Below are 25,876 nucleotides of genomic sequence, written 5' to 3'. Positions count from 1 at the left end.
ATGATGTATTATTTTGATTGGCCTTCATATATTGGACCATCGTTGTATTCCTGGAATAAATCCTAGTTGGTTATTTATGGCATATAATCTTTTAAAAATTAATTTATTTTATTTTTTAAATTTTATTTTTGGCTGTGTTGGGTCTTTGTTGCTGCACGCAGGCTTTTCTCTAGTTGCAGCGAGTGGGGACTACTCTTCATTGTGGTGCGCAGGCTTCTCATTGCGTTGGCTTCTCTTGTTGTAGAGCACAGGCTCTAGGTGAGTGGGCTTCAGTAGTTGTGGCATGAGGGCTCTAGAGCACAGGCTCTGTAGTTGCGGCACACGGGCTTAGTTGCTCCACGGCATGTGGGATCTTCCCAGACCAGGGCTCGAACCTGTGTCCCCTGCATTGGCAGGCAGATTCTTAGCCACTGTGCAACCAGGGAAGCCCTATGGCATATAATCTTTTAAATATGTTGCTGGATTCCATTTACTAGTAATTTTAGAGAATTTTTGTGTCTGTCTTCATAAAGTATATTTGCCTCTAGTTTTCTTTTCTCCTAATTTCTTTGTCTGATTTTGGCATCAGGGTGATACTGGCTTCAAAGAATGAGTTGAGAAGTGTTCAATAGCTTTTGAGCATTTATTTTGTATAAACTAATCCACACGTTTTCCCTGATCCATATGGTGTTCATGAGAAAAAGATACTTTTATCAAGATTTTTGATGATGTTGTACATAGAGCACAAGTCATTTGCTCAAGGTCACAAATAGTTAATTTTCAGAACTCGGATTTGAATCTCAGGCCTGTCATAATCTGAAGCATACAATCTTCCTAACAAGCCATTTTATTTCACATTTTACTCTGTTCCCCACAGTTCTTTTCTTCCCTCACCTCTGTAATTGCTGCATCCATACTCTTCTTTCTTGTCTAAGAATTTCTCCTGCAAACTTCGCTCCATCAGGTCCTACTCATTCTATCTACTTCCTCCATCTTCTTCCACTCATAACATTTTAGTGTCTTTTTTATTCATTTGTTTTGTTTTTAGCTATTTTTACATATTAATCATCATCCTGTTTATTCTACTAAAATAAACCACCCTATCCTTTATATTACTGTCCCTGGCTCTCAAGTCACCCTAATTCACATCCTCATTTTAGGGTGACCCTAAATTATATCTATACCTGAATTGCAGCTTGATTGTGAACAAAAATAATTGGCATTCACTCTCTTGATTATCCTTTTGGCTTGTTCCACTGATTTCTGGTGCTAAATATTATTGAGTAGAAACTTGACACTAATCTAAGTTTCTCTCCTTTAAGCAACTGTAGGTTTTCTCTGATACTGGAGTCTTCTTCTAGCTTACAGACCAATAACTTCAGTCAAAACTGAGACATATTTTAGTTTTCTGGATCAATTTCCCTTAAACTTGACTCCTGATCTTGGCACATGGCTTCCATCTGTTACTCTGTTTGCCCTCTACTCTCTTCATGGCAGTTCCCTCTCCAAAGTTTATCTTTCAAGATAAGCACTTAGTCTTCCTAAAATGATTTTCCCCCTTATGTCTGGAGTCTTCTCTAATAGGATTTACTAGCTCCTAAGCATCACTCTCACTTCTGTTCACCAGTCCTCATTCTATAGCGTGCTTTTACCTAATATCAACTGTATTGGGAAGTGCTCATGTGTATTTTGGAGCTCATGGGCTTTTCCTTTCTCCGAACTTCACAGAAACTGGAGTTTTCTGTTTTGGTCCCTTTTTGTGACTTTTAATTGTTTCCAAGAGGTGAAAGGGATAACATTCATATCTAAGGGTTTCCTTGGTGGCGCAGTGGTTGAGAGTCCGCCTGCCGATGCAGGGGACGTGGGTTCATGCCCCAGTCCGGGAAGATCCCACATGCCGCGGAGTGGCTGGGCCCGTGAGCCATGGCCGCTGAGCCTGCGCGTCCAGAGCCTGTGCTCCGCAACGGGAGAGGCCACAGCAGTGAGAGGCCCGCATACTGCAAAAAAAAAAAAAAAAGATTCATATCTAAGCTGTTGTACTACTGTAGTGAACCTTTCCTCCCCCTCCCTCCCCGCCCCCCCGAGTTTGGGGAGTCAGGGATCAAACCATGGAAGACTGGAGAGGAATAAAATGTAACTCTAAACTCTGCAAAGGGAGTAGAAATTTGTGAAAGGAAAATCAAAATGGAGTCGGTATTATGAAGAAAGCTCTCTAAAATGTAGCTGGGAGGCCATGGAGGAAGTATGACATGCATTCCTCAGCCTAGATGGAATCTCAACTTCCAGAAACTCAAGATGCTTGGAAGACACTTCCCCTAAAATAACTCAGTGACAGCCTATCCCTTAAGGACAAATATTTCCTTTCCTGCGGTTAGAGTTAATCATAATTCCTTCCAGACAACTTTAATAACTTTGTGGGGTTTGCCTTCATAAGCCCCTGACTCTCTTCTGGAACACTCTTTCGGTTTTACCCAAATCTGTCTCCAGAAGTGCAATTCCTAACACCCCACCAAATAAACTCTTATTTGCAGCCTTCTGCGTTTTCTTGGAAGACAAACTGTACCCATGAAAACAAGATCCCTAAGGCATGGAAGGGTGTGGGATCCACAGCCATACAAGGAACAGAGATATGATTTATAAAACACAAGTTTGAAACTGTGTCAGACGAATTGGTTTGCTTCTCCAAAAGGCAAATAAAACTGATGGTACCAGAACATGCACCCTGAAGTACCACTGCTTTCCAGATGAAGAAAATGAGGTAACTCATCCAATTTCAGCTATGGACTTAACACAGTGGGGCCATCATCAGAGTCAAGACTACCATCCCCAGCAAACACACTGCTGGACGCTCCTGATAACCCGTCCCCATCAGCCCCATTCCAGGCTGTCTGATTACTCTCCTTCAGTTTCCCTGGTGCGGTTCGGGTCTGAGACCCCTAGGTTACCGCTCCCCGATCAGCATAGGTCCCACACCACGGTAATCCACGGAGGAAGGCAAAAATGACGCCTTTCTCAGTCCGGAATATTCTCAGAGTGAGCTACAGCTCTTAGAATAGTCCTGGCCGCCACTCAGTCCTTCACTGCGGCAAGCTCTGTGCAAGCAGCCAACCAAGACAACCTTCTACGTGGGCGGGCGCCTCACCATTCCAGCTCTAGACTACATTTCACAGAAGCTCTTGCGGCTCCAAATCAACTTCCGGCGCGAATCCAGCGACATTATTCTATTTCTCAGGGAATTTATGGCTCCCTGAGATTGGCCGGGCCCTAGGAGGAAGCTTATCTCCGGGGTGTGGGGACTGTATCTGGATCTCCAGCCTCCTGGCAGCAATTCCGAGAGGCGAGAAGAAGTGTGGCTTGGCCCAGGCTGTGCAGAAAATCCGAGGGTCGAGTGACATCTTGTTCGAGCGGATCTGGCTCCGGACTACATTTCCCAGGCACCCTGGCGGGTATAGGGCTGACCCTTCACTCGCCTGCGGGACCCTAGGCCTCCGGGGAAGGGGAAGTGCAAGGTGAGCAGCCTAGGTCCCGGGGCCTCGACTAGGTTCCGGAGGTGCACCCCTGGTAGTCTGAAGGGACGGTCCAGGCGGGTCCGGAGTCTCGGGCCTGTATGATTTGATAAGACTGGGGGAGGGTGAAGTGTGGGATTCCATGTGTGCGATTTGTGACCTTATGTGACTGTGCGCGCTGTATGCGCGTGTGATTGTATATCCCTGTGGTGGGTGTGTCACTGTGACTGACCATGCGCGCAGAGCTCTGTGTGCAGGTGTGACTGTGGATATCCTCGTTGTGGTGTGTGACTGTGAAAGTGTGCGGCTCTGTGTGTGTAGGTGTGACTGTGCCTCCGTAGTGGGACTGAGATTGTGTGTGTCCATACAGCTTTGTATCATTGTGTGTGTTGGGGCGGTGGGGAGTGCTGAGAATCTGTGATTATGTTGCTATGGCTGTGTTATCAGAGGGCTGCGTGTGATTGTGGTTTTATGAATGTTAGCAGTACTAAGTGTACTGATGTCTGACTGTGTGAGGATGTGTAAGTGTGATCATGTAACTTTTTGTGGCACTGAGTGTGCGGTTGGAGGGTGCCTGTAATTGTGCCAGGCTAACAGTGTGTATGTCCCAGTGGTTGATATGTTAGGTCAGGACAGATTTTGGTCGTGGGCCGCAGACTTTTCCCCTTCTGAAACCAGGAATGCTCAGGACAGCCTAGTCTCCTCTGACCTTTCTCCATCCTTCCTCTCCATGGGTGGCAGGTGTGGGTCCAGGGTAACCTCTGATCTGATCAGTCTGAGCCACGAGAAGGGCCTGGCATTTCATGATTCCTTTCTCCTTCCTCAGCTCTGCTTTTCTCAGAGAGGTCCCCAGAGGAGAAGGAGGAATGGCTGTTGACCAAGCCAAATACAAGGTGCGCTGGGGTTTCCTTATTGCTTTATAAGTACCCTGGTGCACCTATGCATGCTTTCCTAGGGTATAAACATACCAATGGAATTGCTGGGCCATAAGATACGTGTGTATTTTCAAATTTCCTAGATAATGCCGGACTGATTTTCAATATGGTTGTACCAGTTAAATTCTTACCAGCAGATTATAAGCATAGTCATCCTGTATTCTAATACTTAGTCACTTGGTATTTTAATTTTTGATGACTCTTCTCATATATCACATGGTTTTAAAAGTATAACATACATTCCAAAAAGTACAGAAATGAAAGTATATGACTTGATGAATTTTAGAAAATGAGCATATTTGCTTAACCAGAGCTCAGATCAGATCAGGAAGTAGAACATTACCAGCATTCTAGAAGCCCTATTCTTGTTCCATCCACTCACTATCCACCTCTCCTGAATCTATAGCCATAGATTAATTTTACCTGTTCTTGAATTTTATATAAGTAGAATCACACAATATCCACTCTTTTGTGCTTGACTTCTTTTTATTCATCATTACATTTTACATGTAATATGAATGTACTACTTAATAATATTATGTAGTATGAATATGTGAGACTCATCCATGTTGCTTCATGTAGTATAGGTCATTTATTATTGTTGTTGCTTAAAATTCCATTGTATGAACATACCACAATTTATCCTTTCCATTATCTATTGGTATTTAAGCTGTTTTCAGATCGGACCTATTATGAGCAAGACTGCTATGAACATTCTTGCACATGTCTTTTGGTACACTTATGAATGCATTTCTGTTGGGTATGTCCCTAGGAGTGAAATTTCTGTGGCATAGGTTATGCAAATATTCAGCTTTTTTTTTTTTTTTTTTTATGCGTTACGCGGGCCTCTCACTGTTGTGGCCTCTCCCGTTGCGGAGGACAGGCTCCGGACGCGCAGGCCCAGCGGCCATGGCTCACGGGCCCAGCCGCTCCGCGGCATGCGGGATCCTCCCAGACCGGGGCACGAACCCGCGTCCCCTGCATCGGCAGGCGGACTCCCAACCACTGCGCCACCAGGGAAGCCCAAATATTCAGCTTTAATATATACTGACAGTTTTTCTAAATAGTATCAATTTACACTCCTGACTCACTCTCATTGTATGGGAATTAGACTGTGGGACAAGAAGCTTTACTAGAGATAAAGAACAATAGTTCATAATAAAAAGGTTAGACTACTAGTAAGATATTACAGTTCTAAATACATAGACCTTCATAAAATGACTTCAAGTATATTTGACGGAAGTAAAAGAAGTAGTAGACAAATCACAGTCATAGTGGGGGATTTTTAGCACTTGTTTCAATAGCTGATAGAACAATCAATAGAAACTGAGTAAAGCTATATAATATTTGGGCAGTGTGATTGACAAACTTGACTGAAATGATATATGTAGAACAGTGTACCTTACGACTACAGTATATATCCTTTTCAGATGCATATGAGACATTTATCCAAATTGATCATGTGCTGGACCATAAAAGAAATCTCAGTAACTTTCAAAGGATTGAAATAATACTGTATGTTTTCTGTCCACAGTGGAATTCAGCAGAAGTCAATAACAGAATGATATTTAGAAATATCCCAGTGTTTGGGATTTAAGCAATTGTATTTATAAATAACTGGTGAATCAAAGAAGAAATTGCAATGGAAATTAAAAATATTTTGAACTGAAAGATAATGAAAATATAACGTCAAAATGTGGGGTGTTGCTAAAGCTAAACCTAAAGAAAATATAGAGCTGTAAATGCATACTCTAGTAAAGAAGAATGTTGAAAAATTAATGATCTATGTTTTCATCTCAAGAAGTTAAGGAAATAAAACTGAATACTAAATTAAACCCAAAGAAAACAAAAAATAGGAAATAATAAGAGCTCAATATAAATTTATGTGTATTGAAATATAAAGTAAATATATAATTGAGAAAATTAATAACTCCAAAAGTTAATTTTGGGGAATAAATAAAAATGGATAAACCTCTATAAAAACTTAAAGAAAAAAGGGGAGATAAGACACAAATTACCAAATTAGATATGAGGAAAGAAAAAACACTACAGGGTAGATTTAAAGCTGAGCTCCCAGTTTTTGGTCAGTACCTGGGACTAGGTTGTACAGTATAAGAGCATTAGAACCTGAACTGGTGATCATTAAGCTGAGTACCTTTTCAACTTCATCAAACATGTTGATTTCTGTTTTTAGTATAGATTTTTAATTTTGTAACTCAGTTTCTTTTTTTAAAATTATTTATTTATTTTTGGCTGCATTGGCTCTTCATTGCTGCACACAGGCTTTTCTCTAGTTGTGGCAAGCGGGGCTACTCTGTTGTGGTGTGCGGGCTTCTCATTGCAGTGGCTTCTCTTGTTGTAGATCATGGGCTCTAGGTGCACGGGCTTCAGTAATTGTGACACGTGGGCTCAGTAGTTGTGGCTTGCGGGCTCAGTTGCTCCGTGGCATGTGGGATCTTCCTGGACCAGGGATCGAACCCATGTCCTCTGCATTGGCAGGTGAATGCTTAACTACTGTGCCACTAGGGAAGTCCTGGGATTGACTCTTAATGGGGTTTCTTTTAGGGGAGATGAAAATGTTCTAAAATTGGATTGTGATGATATACTAAAAAACATTGAATTATATACTTTAAGTGAGTAACTTACATGGTGTGCGAGGTATATCTCAATAAAAATTAGTGGATTAGAATCTAGATAAAACAATATTGTCTGGGACTTTATAATTGTTGAAGCCAGTTAGTGGGTACATGGAAGGTTTTTTATACTATTTAAATTCTACTTTTATGTATGTTTGGAAATTTCTGTATTAAAAAGTTAAAAAAAAACTAACCTAATGCCTAATAGTGAAATACTAGAAGCCTTCATAGTAAAATCAGGGAGAAGGCACTATCAACAGTATTGTTTAACTTTTTTTTTCCTAAATCTATTAGAAAAGCAGTACTCCATAGGAAACAACTAGAAAACAATTGCTTTGTTCTTTCCCATAACTTCTACTATCAAGCTTCTCTGTGAGCCATTTGATTTCTTGCCCATGGATAAGCTTTTCAGTCAGTGTTAGATAATAAACAGTGTCCATTTCACTGAACTAATCAATACCATAAACTTTAAAGAAAAAGTTTAACCTTCTGACTCCTTGAACTAGGAGTTTGCAGTGAGATAACTTTGATGATTGCTTCTCTTTCCTTTTCCTGAACTTTTTCTCCATCCCACTAGGTATTCTCAACTCCATATGGTAAGAGTATGTTTGATTTTGTACGAAGCTGCCAAGCTGTCTTCCAAAGTGGCTGTACCATTTTGCATTCTCACCAGCAATGAATGAGAGTTCCTGTTGCTCCACATCCTGGCCAGCATTTGGTGTTATCAGTGTTCTGGATTTTGGCCATTCTAATTGGTATGTAGTGGAGGGGGCTTTTATTAAGACATTAAAACATATTTTTAAATTATATAGAGAATGTGGTACTGGCAAAATAATAAAGAGATCACTGAATCAAAATAGAATCACAAATAAATCCAAACATGTATCATCTATGATAAGGGTAGCATTTAAATCAGTAGACAAAATACATTCCATAGTCATTATTCTAAGGCTCACTTTTTTTCCTCATTTCAACATACCTGAAATCAGGTTATATCTTAAATAGTTTCTTTCTTTCTTAGTGACATATAAAATAATGGTGCATTTTATGTCTTATGAAATATTATTCGCATGTGTTTTAAGTACACCAGGGTAGCCCTCTCTGGGGGGAAATAAAGTAGGATTCTTAAATCATTTCTTATACTAAAATAAAATAATAATTGCTAATCTTATTCCATTGTCTTTTACCAAATAATTTTATACCAAAATAAAATAATAATTGATTAAAGATTTAAATGTAACAAATGAAAGCATTAAAATTAAAAAAGAGAAATTTATATAAATATGTATAGGTAAGAAAGATCTTATCCCAGAGCTAGAAAAGTTGACATTTTGACAGTTTTGTGTGGGTAAAACACATAAGCAAAGTTTTTTGTTTGTTTGTTTTGTTTTTTAACAAATGAGAGCTAGAACATAAGGATGAGGAGTGCCTCAGTGTGGGTATGGGTGCAGGGGTGTGGTAGGGGGAATTTGACTTTCTCAGGCTTGGGAAATGAGACTTGATTTGGGAAGTCTTTAGTCCTTCTAATTAGATTGAACTGTGTTCCTGGCCAAAAGCACCATTTAGGTGAGTCTGGCTTGGGGACCTGAGGGCTACAGAGGAGGGATCTGCTCAGGGCAAGTCATAGCAGCGCTGTCTTGGATTCAGAGCAACAACAGCACTGAGATGGGGCAAGGTCTCGCTTGAATCACTGGCTGAGACAGGAACCTGGGTTGTTTGGGTGAAGGAGAGGCAATAGGAGTCTGTGTTTCTTTGGATTGACTAGCCAGGATCCATCTTACTGCAGCTAAAGCCTGGGGTTTCTGGAGCTGAGATAGGAGGGGGATTTATTCCATATTCCCACTCACTAGAGTTATATCCTAAGACCAAGGGAAGTAGAGGTAGTTTTGCCTGGAGAGTCTGAAAGCTGTAAAGCCAGTGTTGTTTCTAGAGCATTTCTTTGCTTCCCCAGGCCTGCCTTCTCAGAACACTATCCTTTTCCAGGAGAACAGCCCCAAGGAGGAGTGATCATCTCCTGTAATACTGAAAGCCATGGCCCAGGTGAGTTAGTTGATGCTCTTTCTTACCTTCCTGACATTCAGTTCTTTCTAAGAAAAAAAAAATTTTTTTTTAAAGGGCATGTGAGCATTTGCTTTCTTTCTCCTGACATTTCTGGCTATGAGGGTTCCTTCAGGTCCTGGTCCCTATTTCCTCTCATTCTAGTCAGATAATCCTATTATCATTCCTAAGTGCTCCTATTCTTTTGACTCAGTTTTAATATTTTCATTCAGTAAATAATTGAGCATCTCTTTTCTCAGCCCTTTCCCAGGGACTATGATGGAGAAGAAATGCATTTTCTTAAAGGAAACAAGAGTAGATTTGTAGAATAAACTTGTCCTGTCTGGGCAGTGATTTGACAAGGTGGAGGTATGAGTTGCTTAGCTGAGACAAACATGGAAAAGCCAAGATTATCTCTACAGATCAGTATTCTCCAGTAAAATAGGACAGGAGGTGGTATTGGTAGCTCCAAATATTAGAGTGTTGCAAGGTCTCCTGGTTTATGGGGCTTGGAGGATTGTTGGGTTGGTAGCTGATACAGGCAGATCTCTGTGACTCTTTTAGGGTATCCATGAAGAAGTCCAATTTAAGTTTGAACAGGAAGTGTGAGTCATGAGGAATTTCCAAATGAATCACCAATTTTCTTTATCTCAGAAATAAGGATAAGGGTGATGGATGATTATAGTGAGTTCAGCCACTTCATAACTTGTTGAGATCAGAGGTCTCAGAAGAACCTTCTTTAGAAAGCTTTGTTATAATAAATTCCAGACACAGAAAAGTAGTCTTGTGAACTACCATAAGCTCACCATTAAGTTTCAATTATTATCAACTCACAGTCAATCTTGTTTCATCCATACCTCTACTTGTTTCTTCCATGCACACTCCCTTAACCTCACTCCCACACACAGGATTTTTTTGAAGCAAATTCAAATTGGTATGTATCTCTCAAGGATAAGGTTTATTTTTTAAAAAAAAAAAATCATTATGCCATTATTGCATCTGAAAAAGTTAAAAATCATTTGTTAATATCAATAGCCAGTGTTCAAATTTTCATAACTGTCTACTTTTTTAATCATTTATTTGAATTAGAATCCAGAGAAGGACTGTGCACTGCAATTGGTTAATATGTCTCTCCAGTCTCTTACTTTGTAGGTACCCCTTCCATCTCTTTTCTTTCTGTGCAGTTTTTGTTGGGAAAGAAAAACAGATTCATTTGTCCGCTGTTTGGATTTTGCTGATTTCTTCTCTCTGGTATCATTTAAGTGTTTCCTGAGAGTCAGTAGTTAGGTCTAGAAACGTGGTCAGGTTCAGTTGGGATTTTTTTGTCAGGAATATTTCCTAGGTGGTGATGTGTGGTTCCATTAGGGGGCGTATTATTTCTGGTTCTCTTTCCTTTTGTAATGTTAGCCACCAGTGATGATTATTGTCTACATTTATTAATTCATTAGAGGTTGCAAAATGATATCTAAATTCTGTCATTCCTTCTTCATAGATTAGGTAGAGTACTATCTGTAAAGTAAAATGTCTCATCAAATGTTTGGTTACCCTAAAGGACAGTTTGTATGGAAAAGAATGTTTGATTCTTACCCCTTATTTACCAGTTTTTAAAAGAATGAGTTGGTCTCTTAGAATCCTACAAAGATGGCTAGTAATTTTTTGTTCAATATTGTTATGAGCTCATGGATTTAAACATTTTTGATCTCATCAGTCCATTACATTTGATCCTCAAATTATGCTGTCTTTGGCCAATGGGAGGCTTTTCAAGTAGGTTCCTGCGTCCTTTTAACATGATTCTAGTAGTTTTTGATAGCTCTCTTGTTTTCTGATACAACAGAATGTTCAGACTCATCCTATGCATTTGACTCAATTCTGAAATTGTCTCCTTCCCAACTTTGGTTACTTTTATTTGAATACGATACTTAGAGACTACAATCTAGACACTAGGGATGCTCATCACTACTGGGTTAATTATTGTTTCTAGGCCTTTTCTATGGACTGAGTGAGGAATTTTTTTTTTTTTAATACGAAATAAACGGACAACTCTTGCACCTGTTTCTAGGATCTAAAGATCCTGGTTCTTAGTGACACCAATATAATTGCTCTTTGCTTTACTCCCAAATATAAACACAGTAGTCTCTGAAATATTTCTTTTTGTTACACAAATAATACACGTGTCTGTTGTTTCAGGGATCAGTGATGTTCAGTGATGTGTCTGTAGACTTCTCTCAAGAGGAGTGGGAATTCCTGGACCCTGCTCAGAGGGACTTGTACAGAGATGTGATGTTGGAGAACTATAGCAATCTGGTGTCAGTGGGTAAGGGCATCTATCCCAGTAATTCTGAGTTCTCTGGAATGTCTGTTTCTTCCACAGTGAATTTCTCAGCTGCTTTTCAAGCTACCAGCTGAATTTCTGCTCCCTGTTCCCAAGTAAATGGTTTGAACTGAAATGAAAAGGAAGAGTGGGAAATGGGCAGCTCCAATTGGCTGTGGCTGAGCTTCATCTTCTTTGTTTGACTGTTCCTGTAGTGGCATCTCTTCCTTGATCATCAAGGGACTGGATCTTACTTCTGGATCAGATTTACCCACAGCATAACCATGTTCCATATCTTTTCTTGTGAGCAGGACTTTACATTCCTAAGCCTCAAGTTATCTCCTTATTGGAACAGGGGAAAGAGCCCTGGATGATTGGCAGAGAGCTGACAAGAGGCCTGTGTTCAGGTGAGTGAGAAATGATTGGACAGAAGCAGGGCACTACAGGCAATAACTCAGTTGATCAGTGAAGAAGCAGCACCTTTGAGATGTTATCTTGGAAGCTCCCATCAAAACCATAGGCCTGTGGGAAAAACTAAGTCTTTTTAGCACGAGTTTACAAATGACCTGTTTCATTCCTTCCCTCACTTACTGCTTTCTACTACTCTTCTCCACTCCCCCTCTTAATTTCAAGTAGAAGGTGCCCTTCACATCCCCCACAAAGAAAACTCTTTTACCCATATTTTAGATTCAGTTCCTTGCTAGCTTTTCTTCCTCTTCGACTCATCTAAATGTTTTCTGTTACAACTCCCAAAATAGTATATGTGTGTGTGCGCGCGTGGGTGCATGTCTGCATGTATCTGCACTGCCCCTCCCTTCCAAGTACTAGTCTTCCTTATAGCTGCTGGCCAATGATTTGGGTTCCTTTGGATAGAATTGAGGGAGTTCATGAACTTGGTTGAAAAGAAAAAAATGCATCTTTATATTCAGTATCCTCTAATTGAACTTTAGCATTTCTTCCTGTTATGGTATATGCAACAAACCGTAGTAGTGTTAGTAGTTCCTGTGACTTTGACATGAATGGAAATCACAGATATTTTCATATCATTTTATTGTTGCTGTAGACATATTGAAATACCATTTATGCTCATCACTATTTCAGAATTACTATAGTATTAGGCTCACTGCTAGGTCTTACTCTTTAATGTGTTTATAAAGAAGAAAACTCCAGGCAGAGGGAAGAACCCCTGTGAAGGCCCTTCTAGGAGGGGAAAACTTGGTGTATTTGAAGAACTGAAAGAAAGCTAGCGTTGTTGGGGCCCAAGAGCAAGCATGTGTGGAGTGTGAGTCGAGATTGGAGAGACAAGTAGGAACCACATTATTCAGCCTTTGCCAGTGGTTATGAGGAGTTTGGATTTTGAGCAGTGGAAGGCCAGGCCAAATGTCATTTTTGTGCCTGAAGAGATTAAAAACTGTGAAAACTTGGTGGGGATCTGGGTTAGGAGGCTACTTGAGTGGTCTGAGTAACAGATGATTCTGGTTTGGAATAGGGTATTGGCAGTGGAGATAGAAAAGCTACTGAAGAGCTTAACTAGATGAAACTTGCTGAAAGGTCCTATGGAGGTAGGAGGAAGAAGAACACGCTGAAATGCATTCCCTGTTTCTGGCTTGAGATGTTCTAATAGGCTCCATTTTGACATCTTCACACTGTTTAATTTGCCTAAAATCTCCATTTTGGGTAAGAAATTGCTTTATAATAATAGTTATCAAATACTGAACACTTTACTCAAAGACATTCACTAACACTTTTCCTCACACTCTTAGTAATCATGAATTAAGGATTATCTCCCTTTTACAGGTGAAATGGGGACTAGAAAGGTTAAATAATTGCCTAGGAACCTATAGTAAGTAACTCTCAGTGATGGGACTCAGCTCTCATCAATCTGCTTCTGACTCCTGTCATCTTTCCATGGTAGTATCTTGCACTGTGTCTTATTATTATTATTTTTTACAATCCTTGTGTGAAACTCCTGAGAATTATTTTTCCCTTATATTGTTCTTTTTTTAAATTGAAGTATAGTTGATTTACAATATTGTGTTAGTTTCTGGTATACAGCAAAGTGATTCAGTTATACATATATATAGATTTTTTCAGATTCTTTTTCATTATAGTTTATTGTAAGATATTGAATATAGTTCCCTGTGCTATACAGTAGGACCTAGTTGTTTATTTTATGTATAGTAGTTTGTATCTGCTAATCCCAAACTTCTCATTTATTCCCTCCCCCCATATTTCCTCTTTGGTAACCATAAGTTTGTTTTCTAGGTCTGTGAGTCTGTTTCTGTTTTGTAAATAAGTTCATTTGTATCATTTTTTAAAATTCCACATATAAGTGATATCATACAGTATTTGTCTAACTTACTTCACTTAGTATGATCATCTCTAGGTCCATCCATGTTGCTGCAAATGGCATTGTTTCATTCTTTTTTGTGGCTGAGTAATATTCCATTGTGTGTGTATGTATGTATGTGTGTGTGTGTATGTATATTTACCACATCTTCTTTATCCATTCATCTGTCAGTGGACATTTAGCTTGCTTCTATGTCTTGGCTATTATAAATAGTGCTGTTATGAACATTGGGGGGCATGTATCTTTTCAAATTATAGTTTTCATCTTTTCTGGATATATGCCTGGAGTGGGATTGCTGGATCATATGGTAACTCTATTTTTAGTTTTTTAAGGAACCACCATACTATTCTCCATAGTGGCTGCACCAATTTACATTTCCTACCAATAGTGTATAAGGGTTCCCTTTCTCCACACCCTCTCTAGTATTTATTATTTGTAGACTTTTGGATGATGGCCATTCTGACAGTTGTGAGGTAATATCTTATTGTGGTTTTGATTTGCATTTCCCTGATGATTAGCAATGTTGAGCATCTTTTCATGTGCCTGTTGGCCATCTGAATGTCTTCTTTGTTTTTTTTCTGGCTGTGTTGGGTCTTCATTGCTGTGTATGGGCTTTCTCTTTAGTTATGGCGAGTGGGGGCTACTCTTCATTGAGGTGCACGGGCTTCTCATTGCAGTGGCTTCTCTTGTTGCAGAGCAAGAGCTCTAGGTGCACGGTTTCAGTAGTTGTAGCATGCGGGCTCAGTTTGTTGCAGCACATAGGCTCTGGGGCGTGTGGGCTTCAGTAGTCGCAGCTAATGGGCTCAGTAGTTGTGGCATGCGGACTCTAGGGTGTGCGGGCTTCAGTAGTTGTGGTGCACAGGCTTAGTAGTTGTGGCTTGCAAGCTCTAGAGCACAGGCTCAGTAGTTGTGGAGCACAGGCTTAGTTGCTCCACGGCATGTGGGATCTTCCTGGACCAGGAATTGAACCCGTGTCCCCTGCATTGGCAGGCGGATTCTTAACCACTGTGCCACCAGGGAAGTCCCCTGAATGTCTTCTTTGGAGAAATGTCTATTTAGATCTTCTGCCCATTTTTTGATTGGGTTGATTTTTTAAAAAAATATTTATCTATTTATTTGGTTGCACAGGGTCTTAGTTGCAGCATGTGGGATCTTCATTGCTGCATGAGAACTCTTAGTTGCAGCATGTGAGATCTAGTTCCCTGACCAGGGATCGAATTCGGGCCCCCTGCATTGGGAGCACAGAGTCTTATCCACTGGACAACCAGGGAAGTCCCGATTGGGTTGATTTTTTGATATTGAGCTGTATGAGCTATTTGTATATTTTGGAAATTAAGCTCTTGTTGGTGGCATTGTTTGCAAATATTTTCACCCATTCCATAGGTTGTCTTTTCATTTTGTTTATTGTTTCCTTTGCTGTTGCACTGTGTCTTTTTTCTCTCTGTCTGCCTTAAACTTCAGGAGTCTCCCCTCTCAGTCACTGCAGTGGTACATGAGCAAGTCTCTCCCTTGTCCCAAGATCAGCATCACGGAATTCCAAGGCAAACAGTATTTTCACTGAATCCTCAGCACATAGCATGCTCTGAGTCTTCCCTATCTGCCACTCACATCAAATCAGTTCATTGACTTACCTTAGGCTGTTCCCCCATCTGGCTGACCCTCTGTAATCGCTTTTAAATTGCATCTAGTATGCCCTTTATTATGGACCCTATTCTGTTTTATCCCCAACTGGGTGTACTGCAGTTTAATTCTGACACTAACTACCCAGAGTTAGCTTAGACCCCACAGGTTAATAGCCAGTCTTACACAAGACTGCCCTCACTTCTGACACCAGCTGCAAGTCTCAGGGGTTCCTCAGACCACCCACACTTCTGACCAACTGGCTATAAATTTGGGACTTCCATGGCCCCTGCAGGCTTTGCTAGAATGATTCACAGAACTTAGGAAAGCTCTGTACTTACAATTGCAGTTTTACTGTAAAGGATACATATCAGATGAGTTAGGGTAGGCTTCTGGAGGCAGAGGTTCCGTAACCTCTCCCTGTGAAGTCAAAGTGTGTCACCCTCCTGGTGAATCGCCTCCGTGTGTTCACCAACCAGAAATCTCCATTGAGCTTCGGTGTCCAGAGTTTTTATTAGGGCTTAATTACATTGGCATGATTGATTAAGGCATTGGCCACTCAATCTCTAGCTTCTCTCTCCACCCCAGAGGTCAAGCAGCTGAAAGTCCCAATCCTCTAATCATATGCTGGGTCTTTCTAGTGACCATTCCCCATCCTAAAACTATCTAGGGGTCCACCATGAGTCACCTCATTAGCATAATGAAAACACTGCTATCACTCAGGAAATTCAAAGGGTTTTTCAAGCTCTGTGTTAGGAACTGGGGACAAAGATCAAATTTATACTTTATTATACTACAGAGCCCAAGAATCTCCCCCTATATGCGTTTATTCCTCTCAGTAGACCTTTAATGGAGGTAGCAAATTGTCCACTTTTTGTAATATATATAGTATGATGATGTACTCTCTTTCTTACATACACATACATGCAAGCTTATAGAGATGTATATAAAACTAGTCATCTTTTAATATGCCCAAGCATTGTATATTTATCAACTTTTCAGATGATTCTGATCCACATCAGTATTTGAGAATCATTGTGGTTTCCTATTTCCATAGTCTCCTCCTGCTACTTCCTGCATTATACCTCCTTAATTTTGTGCGTTTCTTGTCCATTTTTCAGATTAAACAGATATACTTGAGAACTCTGTCATTCACTACCAGATATTATTTTCACTTTAGTTTTTCCATTTCTATTATAAAAGTTTAACTTTTCACAAACGAGGTGGGGGAAGAATATTTACCATTTTATTTTCTTTCAGATCTGGAATCAATGTGTGAAACCAAGTTATTATCACTAAAGAAGGAAGTTTATGAAATAGAATCATGCCAGAGGGAGATGATGGGACTTACAAAGCATGGCCTTGAATACTCCAGTTTTAGAGATGTTTTGGAATATAGAAACCACTTTGAAAGACAAGTGGGATATCAAAATGGGCATTTCAGCCAAGAAATGTTCACTCATGAATACATGCCCACATCTATTCAACAGACATTCTTTACTCTACATCAAATAATTAACAGTGAAGAGAAACCATATGAATGTAAGAAATGTGGAAAGATCTTTAGTCAGAATTCACAATTTCTTCAACATCAGAGAATTCATATTGGCGAAAAATCTTATGAATGTAAGGAGTGTGGGAAATTCTTTAGTTGTGGCTCACATGTTACTCGACATCTGAAAATTCATACCGGTGAAAAACCCTTTGAATGTAAAGAATGTGGAAAGGCCTTCAGCTGTAGCTCATACCTTTCTCAACATCAGAGAATTCATACCGGTAAGAAACCCTATGAATGTAAGGAATGCGGGAAGGCCTTTAGTTATTGCTCAAATCTTATTGACCATCAGAGAATTCACACTGGTGAAAAACCGTATGAATGTAAAGTATGTGGGAAAGCCTTTACTAAGAGCTCACAACTTTTTCAACATGTGAGAATTCATACAGGTGAGAAACCCTATGAATGTAAGGAATGTGGCAAAGCTTTTACTCAGAGCTCAAAGCTTGTACAGCATCAGAGAATTCATACAGGTGAGAAACCCTATGAGTGCAAAGAATGTGGCAAAGCCTTTAGTAGTGGCTCAGCACTTACTAATCATCAGAGAATTCACACTGGGGAGAAACCCTATGATTGTAAGGAATGTGGGAAGGCTTTTACTCAGAGCTCACAACTTCGTCAGCATCAGAGAATTCATGCTGGTGAGAAACCTTTTGAATGTCTTGAATGTGGGAAGGCCTTTACTCAGAACTCACAGCTTTTTCAACACCAGAGAATTCATACAGATGAAAAACCATATGAATGTAATGAATGTGGAAAGGCCTTTAATAAATGCTCAAACCTTACTCGACACCTCAGAATTCATACTGGTGAAAAGCCCTATAATTGTAAGGAATGTGGAAAGGCATTTAGTAGTGGCTCAGATCTCATTCGTCATCAGGGAATTCATACTGATGAATAATAAAAGCTAAAGCTCTTGTCACCTTCCTGATATTTTAAACAACAACAACAAATATTCATGTCTGATAGTTACCCTCTTTCACTATTTTTTGTTTCTTAATTTTATTTTATATTTCTTTTTAATCCAAATATATTTTACTCTAAGTTATGAATTTGGATTCTAAATTGACATTTGCCTGTCCCTCCCCGTTACTTCCCCCACCCCATCTTGTACTAATGGCAGTTCAACAATTTTTTCCTTTCCTATTATTTTGTTCTACCTTCTTGGAGATAGATTATATTCCTGTTTATATTTGCTTGAGCCTTAAGGCTATGCTTTCTTCTCTGATATATATATATTTGTGCTTATACCAACATCACACTGTTTAAATTGTGTGACCTTATATTTTGTAATTCCTTGTAGAATTAATTACAATATAACCTTTTTTTGACGTCACTGTTAGTCTTTTTGTTTCATTTCACAAATTTATATTTTTTATTATAAAACAATATCAGAAAATGAGAAATTAAAAAAGCCAAGATTAATTGTAATCATACGAACTATAGATGATGACTCAAGTTGGTAGAGCAAATCCTACCAGACTTTGTTTTTAAAGAAAATGTAGTCATGGTACACATGTTGCACCTTCACCTGGTACACATGTGTTGGCTTTTATAATGCTACAAAATATGATTGCCATTTCAGTAAATACAGATTTTTATCTTTATTGATGTACTTAATGAATTTTTTAAGTGACCTTATTTATTATTCATGTTATGGTTGCATCTAATTGTTTTCAGTTATAAAATCTTTCCTGACTAATATGACCCAAAATTTATCTTTGGATGCTTGTTTTTTTCCTTTTTAAAACATCTATTTAAGTTGCTGAAATTATCCGTATTTTCTCCTTTATAAACTGTATTTTTCCTTTTCATTAACCCTAAGCCTAAGCTCATACTAGAAAGGTAATTAACTACTGTTACCGGTATTATTTATGCTTCCAGGTTTTTTTAACTTTTTACTTATATATGTTAGTGACATTTTATTTTTTATGTATTAGTAAATATAATCACGTTCTATGTATTGGTTTGTTGTGAGGATTCAATGAGTTAATAAAGTGTTTAGAACTTTTCCTATCATGTAGTAAATGTTTAGTAAAAGCTGTCCACTATTATCATTGATACACCCATTTTCATAATTATCGTCATTATTATTTGTGGAAAGGATTTTAACCATGTTGTTTACTTTTGTCTAAATCCAAGAATTAATAATGAAAAAAGAGAAATAAGTGTAATGAACTTAGGAAAGCTTTCCCCATCACTCATTATTCTGCATGGAATTTCAAAAGGGAAAAAAAAAAGTTTGCATGGGTAGTCTACATTCAGACTATTTTCTGTGCTGCACAAAGATTAATACCCTGTGGATACAATGATGGGTAGTTGAAAGCACAGTCAAATAAGCAGGAAGAGATAAGAATATTTTTCCCAATAATTAGTTCCCGAAAAAGAAAATATACAGGGCACATTATTTGTCCAGAATGGGGGAGACAGTAACAAAAGGATGGCCAGCAAATATCTGAATATTAATTTAGTGTCCCTTCTTGATTAACATGGGTTAAGGAACTAAAACCTTAATATACACATTATTTAAACGTGAATGAATATGAGAACACAATTGAAAAATCTGTTGGACTTACCTGGTGGTCCCATGGGTAAGACTGTGCTCCCAATGCAGGGGCCCAGGGTTCAATTCCTGGTCGGGGAACTAGATCCCACATGCATGCTGCAACTAAGAGTCCACATGCCACAACTAAGAGTCTGCGTGCCGCAACTAAAGATCTCGCATGCCGCAATGAAGATCCCACAGCTAAGACCTGGCCCAGCCAAAATAAATAAATAAATATTAAAAAACAAATCTGTGAGTGGCAGCCAAAGTTGTATTGGAAGTTTTATAACCCAGTGTGCATGCATACATTAAAATACTAGACTTTTCCGGGAAGCTGCCTGAGATGACCTCTAAAAATGGTTCGCTATTCACTTGGCCCAGAAAACGCCACAAAATCATGCAAGTCAAGAGGTTCAAATCTTTGTGTTCACTTTAAGAACACTCGTGAAAAAAAAAAAAAAAGAACACTCGTGAAACTGCCCAGGTCATTAAGGGTATGCATATCCGAAAAGCCACCAAGTATCTGAAGGATGTCACTTTAAAGAAGCAATGTGTGCTATTCTGTCATTACAAAGGTGGAGGTGGTAGGTGTGCCCAGGCCCAACACGGGCTGAATGCAGGGTCGGTGGCCCAAAAAAAGTGCTGAATTTTTACTGCACATGCTCAAAAATGCAGAGAGGAATGCTGAACTTAAGGGCTTAGATGTAGATTCTCTGGTCATTGAGCACATCCAGGTGAATAAAGCCCCCCAAGATGCGGCACAGGACTTACAGAGCTCATGGTCAGATCAACCCATACATGAGCTCTCCCTGCCACATTGAGGTGATCCTTACTGAAAAAGAACAGATTGTTCCTAAACCAGAAGAGGAGGTTGCCCAGAAGTAAAAGATATGCCAGAAGAAACTGAAGAAACAAACATTTATGGCCTGGGAATAAATGCCACAGAAAATAAATGCAAATAAAAGTTAAAAAAAATAAAATACTAGAAATCATTAATAAATAAAATCAATAGAGAACCCAGGGAGATAAAACAAGCAAAAATATATCTAAATCGGGTACAGAAAGGCATTGTTAGTTATAAAATGCAGAAATAAATGACAGAAACAAGTAAACAATCTAAAACAAAAAATTTACTTGACTGAAAAAAAGTAGACAAACTAGTGATTCAGGTGGGGGAGTACAGATGACGAATGAACAGCACTGTGAATGAGACACTGAAATGACTACATATTTAAATTTAAAAGGACACTATCTTTCTGGGTGATTAAAATATTCTGGGATTAGTTGTGTTGTACAACTTTGTGAATATAATAAAAACCACTGAACAGTATACTTTAAAAGGGGGGTGAATATTACGGTGTATGAATTTTATCTCAAAAAACTTAAAAGTTAGTACTATAGACATTTTTATAATATATCTGAAAATCTGGACAAAGTGTCTGATTTTTATAAAGAAATTGGATGGACTTGATATCAGAATTGACTAGAGAAGAAGCGTAAAATCTTAATAGACTCCTTTCCAAAAGGAACATTTTAAAATTAAACCAAATAAATAAATGTCATGGGAATTCCCTGGTGGTCCACTGGTAAGGACTCTGGGCTTCCACAGCTGGGGGCCAGGGTTCAATCCCTGGTTGGGGAACTAAGATCCCGCAAGCCTCAAGGCTCAGCCAAAAATAAAAATAAAGTAAATTAAAAAAACAGTGTCACACAGCTACACTAGAGACACCAAATAAGATATATTTATAGATGAAACTATGAAATGTTTTAGGAACTTTTCCAGGACATAGACTGAGGTAGCAAGTTACCTGTTTTTATGAATCTGTCATAATCCTAAAGATAAAACTTACTAGGAGAACACAAAAAGATAATATGCCCAAAATCAGTTATGAAAATATGCAATGTTAAAAATTAGCAAATCAAATCTAGTAATCTATTGAAAGGAGATAAATGTTTGTCACAATCTGAATTTTGGAACAAAACATTTCTAATAAATCCTTATTCAAACATGCTACTCAGTTTCTGAAACTTGGAAATCAAATTGATTTAGTTATCATAGTATTCCTTAGTATTTTAACTCGGAAACCAAATAGATTTGGATTGCAAGGCATTCTTGAAATACAACACAAGATAATTCACATGGAATTTCTAGAGTTTAAATAACTAAAGCACTGTAAATGAAAATATATTATCAAGCCTCAATATATTCTAGCTGCACCCTTCTTTTCTTATCAGTATTTGACAGAACGGAATATATTTTACAAATAAACTTGAGTTATCCTACCTGCTGCAATATCATTCATTTATACCCCGCATTCATTCATTCATTTATTTATTTATACCCTGTCTACTTGTCACTTGAAGAGTCTTTAAAACAGCTAATGAATCTAATCATTGCCATGCATTTAGTATGAAGATGTAGTGGGAGGTGGGAAGGAGGTTGTTAAAACAATCACAGAATTTCAACTCTCATGGCAATCTGAATATAGAATATGAAAGGTGTTCATTCCCATGATAGCAAGAAAACCTGGACAAGGTAAAAATCATACTTTCCTATGGGACTATCTAGGAGTGGTAGTAGGGAGTTCCCTGGCAGTCCAGTGGTTAGTACTCCACGCTTCCACTGCAGGGGGCACAGGTCTGATCCCTGGTCAGGGAACTAAGATCCCACATGCCGTGTGGCAAAAAAAAAAAAAAAAAAAAAAGTGGTGGAAGCAGGGAACTGAATTCCTGATAAAAATAAGCCCTTGATAGGTAAACAGATTGCTGCATGACTTTGCATTCTTGGATGCGGTGCATGGTGTGGGTATGGATATGGATGCATGAAGGTGTAGGCCTGACAGATGAAGAGACTTTGCAGAGATAAAAAGAAATTAGCAGAGCCTAAAGATACTTAGGACTTTTTGGTTGGATAAGAATCTGGAGAAAACCCAAATGCAAAAGATTTTAAAAAATACTTTCAACCGACTTTACCTAACTGACATTATTTAATGTACTCTCAATCAGCACAATACACTTGCTTTTCAACGACATAGAAAACACTAAGATAGACTACATGTTGGGCTACAAAATAAGATTCAGGTATTGTCGAAGGAATAACATACAGATTATATTCTTTAACACCGAGCTAAATAGAGTTCAATGGTTTTAACTTCAGGTGTATGATTCACCTAGAATTAATACTTGTGTATGATATGAAGCATAGATTAAGGTTCATTTTTTTTCCTCACATAAATAGTCAGTTGTTCCACAACTTCTTGTTAAAAAAGACTTTCATCTCTTCCATTGAGTTGCTTTGGTATTTTTATCAAAAATCAGTTGACCATATATGTACACCTTTATATTAGCAATGTACAATTGTAAGATGAAACAAAAATCAGTTTATAATAGTATCAAAAAGTATAAAATACTTAGGAATAAGTTTGATAAAAGATATGAAAGATCTTTCTATGGAAAACTACAAAACATTGCCAAGGAAAAAGACAAAATCTCTTTTTTTTTTTTTTGTGGCCACACCTCGTAGCTTGTGGGATCTTAGTTCCTGGCCAGATATTGAACCCAGCCCTGGCAGTGAAAGTGCTGAGTCCTAGTCACTGGGCGGCCAGGGAATTCCCTCGATAAGATCTAAATAGATGGAGATATCATGGCTGTGGATTGGAAAACTCAATGTCTTTAATAAAATTTCCCCAAATTTATCTATAGATTCCAATGCCATTCTAGTCAAAATACCAGCTTGCTTTTTATTTTAAATTGATAGAAGTTTTCTAAAATTTGTATAGGAATCCAAAGACCTAGAACAGCCAACATCGGTATTGAAAAAGAACAAATTGGAGGACTTGTATCTGATTTCAAGACTTGCTATAGAGCTATGATAAACCAATAAAGACTGTGGTGTTTGCAAAGGATAGACAAATAAGTCAGTAGAGTAGAAGAAAATGTTCAGAAATGGACCACAACAAACCCCAGAGTTCAACTTTTTCCTCCTAATTTTCATTAACGTTCGTGAGAAACACACTTGGGAAATGTTTACTTAACTAAAATACATGAGTAAAAAGTAAAGTTTAGGAGATTGTTGTAGGTAGTATTTGGGGTTAGGAGATTTCCATGTCTGTAATATTAGATCCTATAGAAAGTCTCTAGTTAGTCCTGCTCTGCAGAAGGAAATGCCTCTCACCAAAGATGTCATAAATCTTTCCTTCCTCTGTAACTTCTCCTCCAGTCATATCTTAGGAGAGACTGAATTATGGTAATGTTTACAAGAATAAGTGATATACATTAAATTGCATCATTAAAAACGTTTGAGAAAACCAGTTATTTTTAGTCTAAGGAAGAAAAATCTCCAAGAATTGACGACTTTAAAAAGACAGAAAATGTATCTGGAATTTCAGTTCAGCACTGGCTTTGTTTCTAGTTCTGTTTTAATATTTGAATAGGTGCTATCAGAAATAGAACTTTTCTTTTTTCTTACATGTGTACACTTTTAATATATCTTTTATTATATTCCTCTACCAAAATTACAAGAATAATATATTTAGCCACAACTAGTAAAAAATGAAAAAACATATAAATAATATCTGCACCCACACCAATTCTTTCAGACCTATGTACAATTTCAACAAAGCTTATTTACCTTTTCACACCTTTCTCCTTGCTGCTACCAACATTACACACATATCTGATTTGTCTTTGTTCAAAATTTTTTTTAATTTTTTAAAAATTTATTTATTTTTGGCTGTGCTGGGTCTTCGTGGCCGCACGCAGCCTTCCTCTAGTTGTGGCGAGCAGGGGCTACCCTTCGCTGCGGTGCACGGGCTTCTCATTGCGGTGGCTTCTCTTGCTGCGGAGCACGGGCTCTAGAGCGCAGACTCAGTAGTTGTGGCGCACGGGCTTAGTTGCTCCGTGGCATGTGGGATCTTCCTGGACCAGGGATGGAACCTATGTCCCCTGCATTGGCAGGCAGGTTCTTATCCACTGCACCACCAGGGAAGCCCTCAAATTTTTTAATGGCATCAGGCTATGCACTATTTTCTCTAACTTGCTTTGCTCAAACAAGTCTAACTTGTACATTCCCCCAGATCAATAAGTATAATCTTACTCTTTCTAAGATTACGTTCCACATTGTATTCCTGATGTTGGTTATTTGTGCCTTTTCTTTTTCACTTGATTAGTCTTTGTGGTTTATTACTCTTTTGAAAGAACGACTTTGTGCTTTCTTGATACTCTCTATTGTGTGGACGTTTCCAATTTTATGTATTTTTCTATTTTTGGGTTTAATTTGCTGTAAAATTCTCATATCATTGATTTTCACCATTTCTTCTTTTCTAATATGTGTATTTACGACTACAAATTTCCCTATAAACTTTACCTCATCCCATTAAGTTTCTTACATTTTATTTTTATTATAATTTAAATAATTTTATAAATTCAACCATAAAATTTTCTTTGATCTGTGTTTTTAAAAAACTCTTTATTTTGAAATACTTTTAGATTCACATTACGTTGCAAATACACATATAGGGAGATACCATGTACTCTTCACTCATTTTCCCTCAAAGGTTATATTTTGCATAACTATAGTACAATATCAAAACCATGAAATTGACATGGGTACAATCCACAAAATTTAACCAGCTTTCACCAGTTTTATATGCACTCATTTCTATTTGTGTGGTAATAGTTCTATATAATTTTTTTTTTTTTTTTTTTTTTTTTTTTTTTTTTGCAGTACGCGGGCCTCTCACTGTTGTGGCCTCTCCCGCTGCAGAGCACAGGCTCCAGACGCGCAGGCTCAGCGGCCATGGCTCACAGGCCCAGTCGCTCCGCGGCACGTGGGATCTTCCCAGACCGGGGCACGAACCCGTGTCCCCTGCATCGGCAGGCGGACTCTCAACCACTGCGCCACCAGGGAAGCTCCCAGTTCTATATAATTTTATCAAGGGTATAAGTTTCATGTAGCCACAATATACAAAACTGTTTAATCCCCACAAGGCTACCTTATGCTACCACTTCATAGCCACATCCACCCCTTCCCACATCCTTAAGCCCTGGTAACCATTAATCTGTTTGCCATTTCAATAATTTTCTAAATTTCAATAATGTTATATAAATGGAATCATATAGCATGTAATCTTTTTGTGATTGGCTTTTTTTCCCTCAGCATAATTGCCTTGAGAGCCATCCAAGTTGTTGCATGTACCAGTTTGTTCCTTTTTATTGCTGAGTATTTTTCCGTGGTATGAATGTACCGCAATTTTTAAACTATTCTTCCATTTGAGGACATTTGGATTATACCATTTGTTTGTCATTACTATTTTCCTCTTTCTTGAATTATCCTAGATAAAGAACTTTTTTTTTCTACTTCCTGTCTCTTTTAGCTTGTTAGTTATGAAATTTTGACTCTTT

The 25,876-nt window shown here is 38.4% G+C and overlaps 1 protein-coding gene and 1 pseudogene across 4 annotated transcripts; both read left to right on the top strand.

The window, feature by feature from the left end:
- Window positions 1-3,211: 3,211 nt before the first annotated feature.
- On the top strand, window positions 3,212-18,945 carry ZNF383 (zinc finger protein 383). 4 transcript variants are annotated; one of them, XR_004347098.1, is made up of 5 exons: window positions 3,212-3,488; window positions 7,634-7,811; window positions 9,040-9,096; window positions 11,281-11,811; window positions 16,635-18,945. XR_004347098.1 is itself a non-coding variant. In XM_032614596.1 (5 exons), the coding sequence occupies exons 2-5, from the start codon at window positions 9,088-9,090 to the stop codon at window positions 17,828-17,830; spliced, it is 1,428 nt and encodes a 475-aa protein (XP_032470487.1). In that variant the 5' UTR covers window positions 7,767-7,811; window positions 9,008-9,087; the 3' UTR covers window positions 17,831-18,945. The 4 variants fall into 4 exon arrangements, 2 of the variants coding, with proteins under 2 accessions (XP_032470488.1, XP_032470487.1); XR_004347097.1 differs by having other exon boundaries at window positions 9,008-9,096; XM_032614596.1 differs by lacking the exon at window positions 3,212-3,488 and having other exon boundaries at window positions 7,767-7,811; window positions 9,008-9,096; window positions 11,281-11,407; window positions 11,716-11,811.
- An 885-nt stretch (window positions 18,946-19,830) lies between these two features.
- Window positions 19,831-20,410, top strand: LOC116744631 (annotated as a pseudogene).
- Window positions 20,411-25,876: the final 5,466 nt, after the last annotated feature.

This window comes from Phocoena sinus, chromosome 19 (genome assembly GCF_008692025.1).
Source record: "Phocoena sinus isolate mPhoSin1 chromosome 19, mPhoSin1.pri, whole genome shotgun sequence".
Taxonomy (NCBI): Eukaryota; Metazoa; Chordata; class Mammalia; order Artiodactyla; family Phocoenidae; genus Phocoena; species Phocoena sinus.
This window is presented reverse-complemented; position numbering and strand designations above follow the sequence as displayed.

What these genes read in the sequence shown, in the direction of transcription:
- ZNF383 (XM_032614596.1), top strand. An exon ending in TAGCAATCTGGTGTCAGTGG is followed by an intron (nt 11,408 to 11,715) that starts GTAAGGGCATCT and finishes TCTTGTGAGCAG; the next exon opens with GACTTTACATTCCTAAGCCT. An exon ending in GACAAGAGGCCTGTGTTCAG is followed by an intron (nt 11,812 to 16,634) that starts GTGAGTGAGAAA and finishes ATTTTCTTTCAG; the next exon opens with ATCTGGAATCAATGTGTGAA.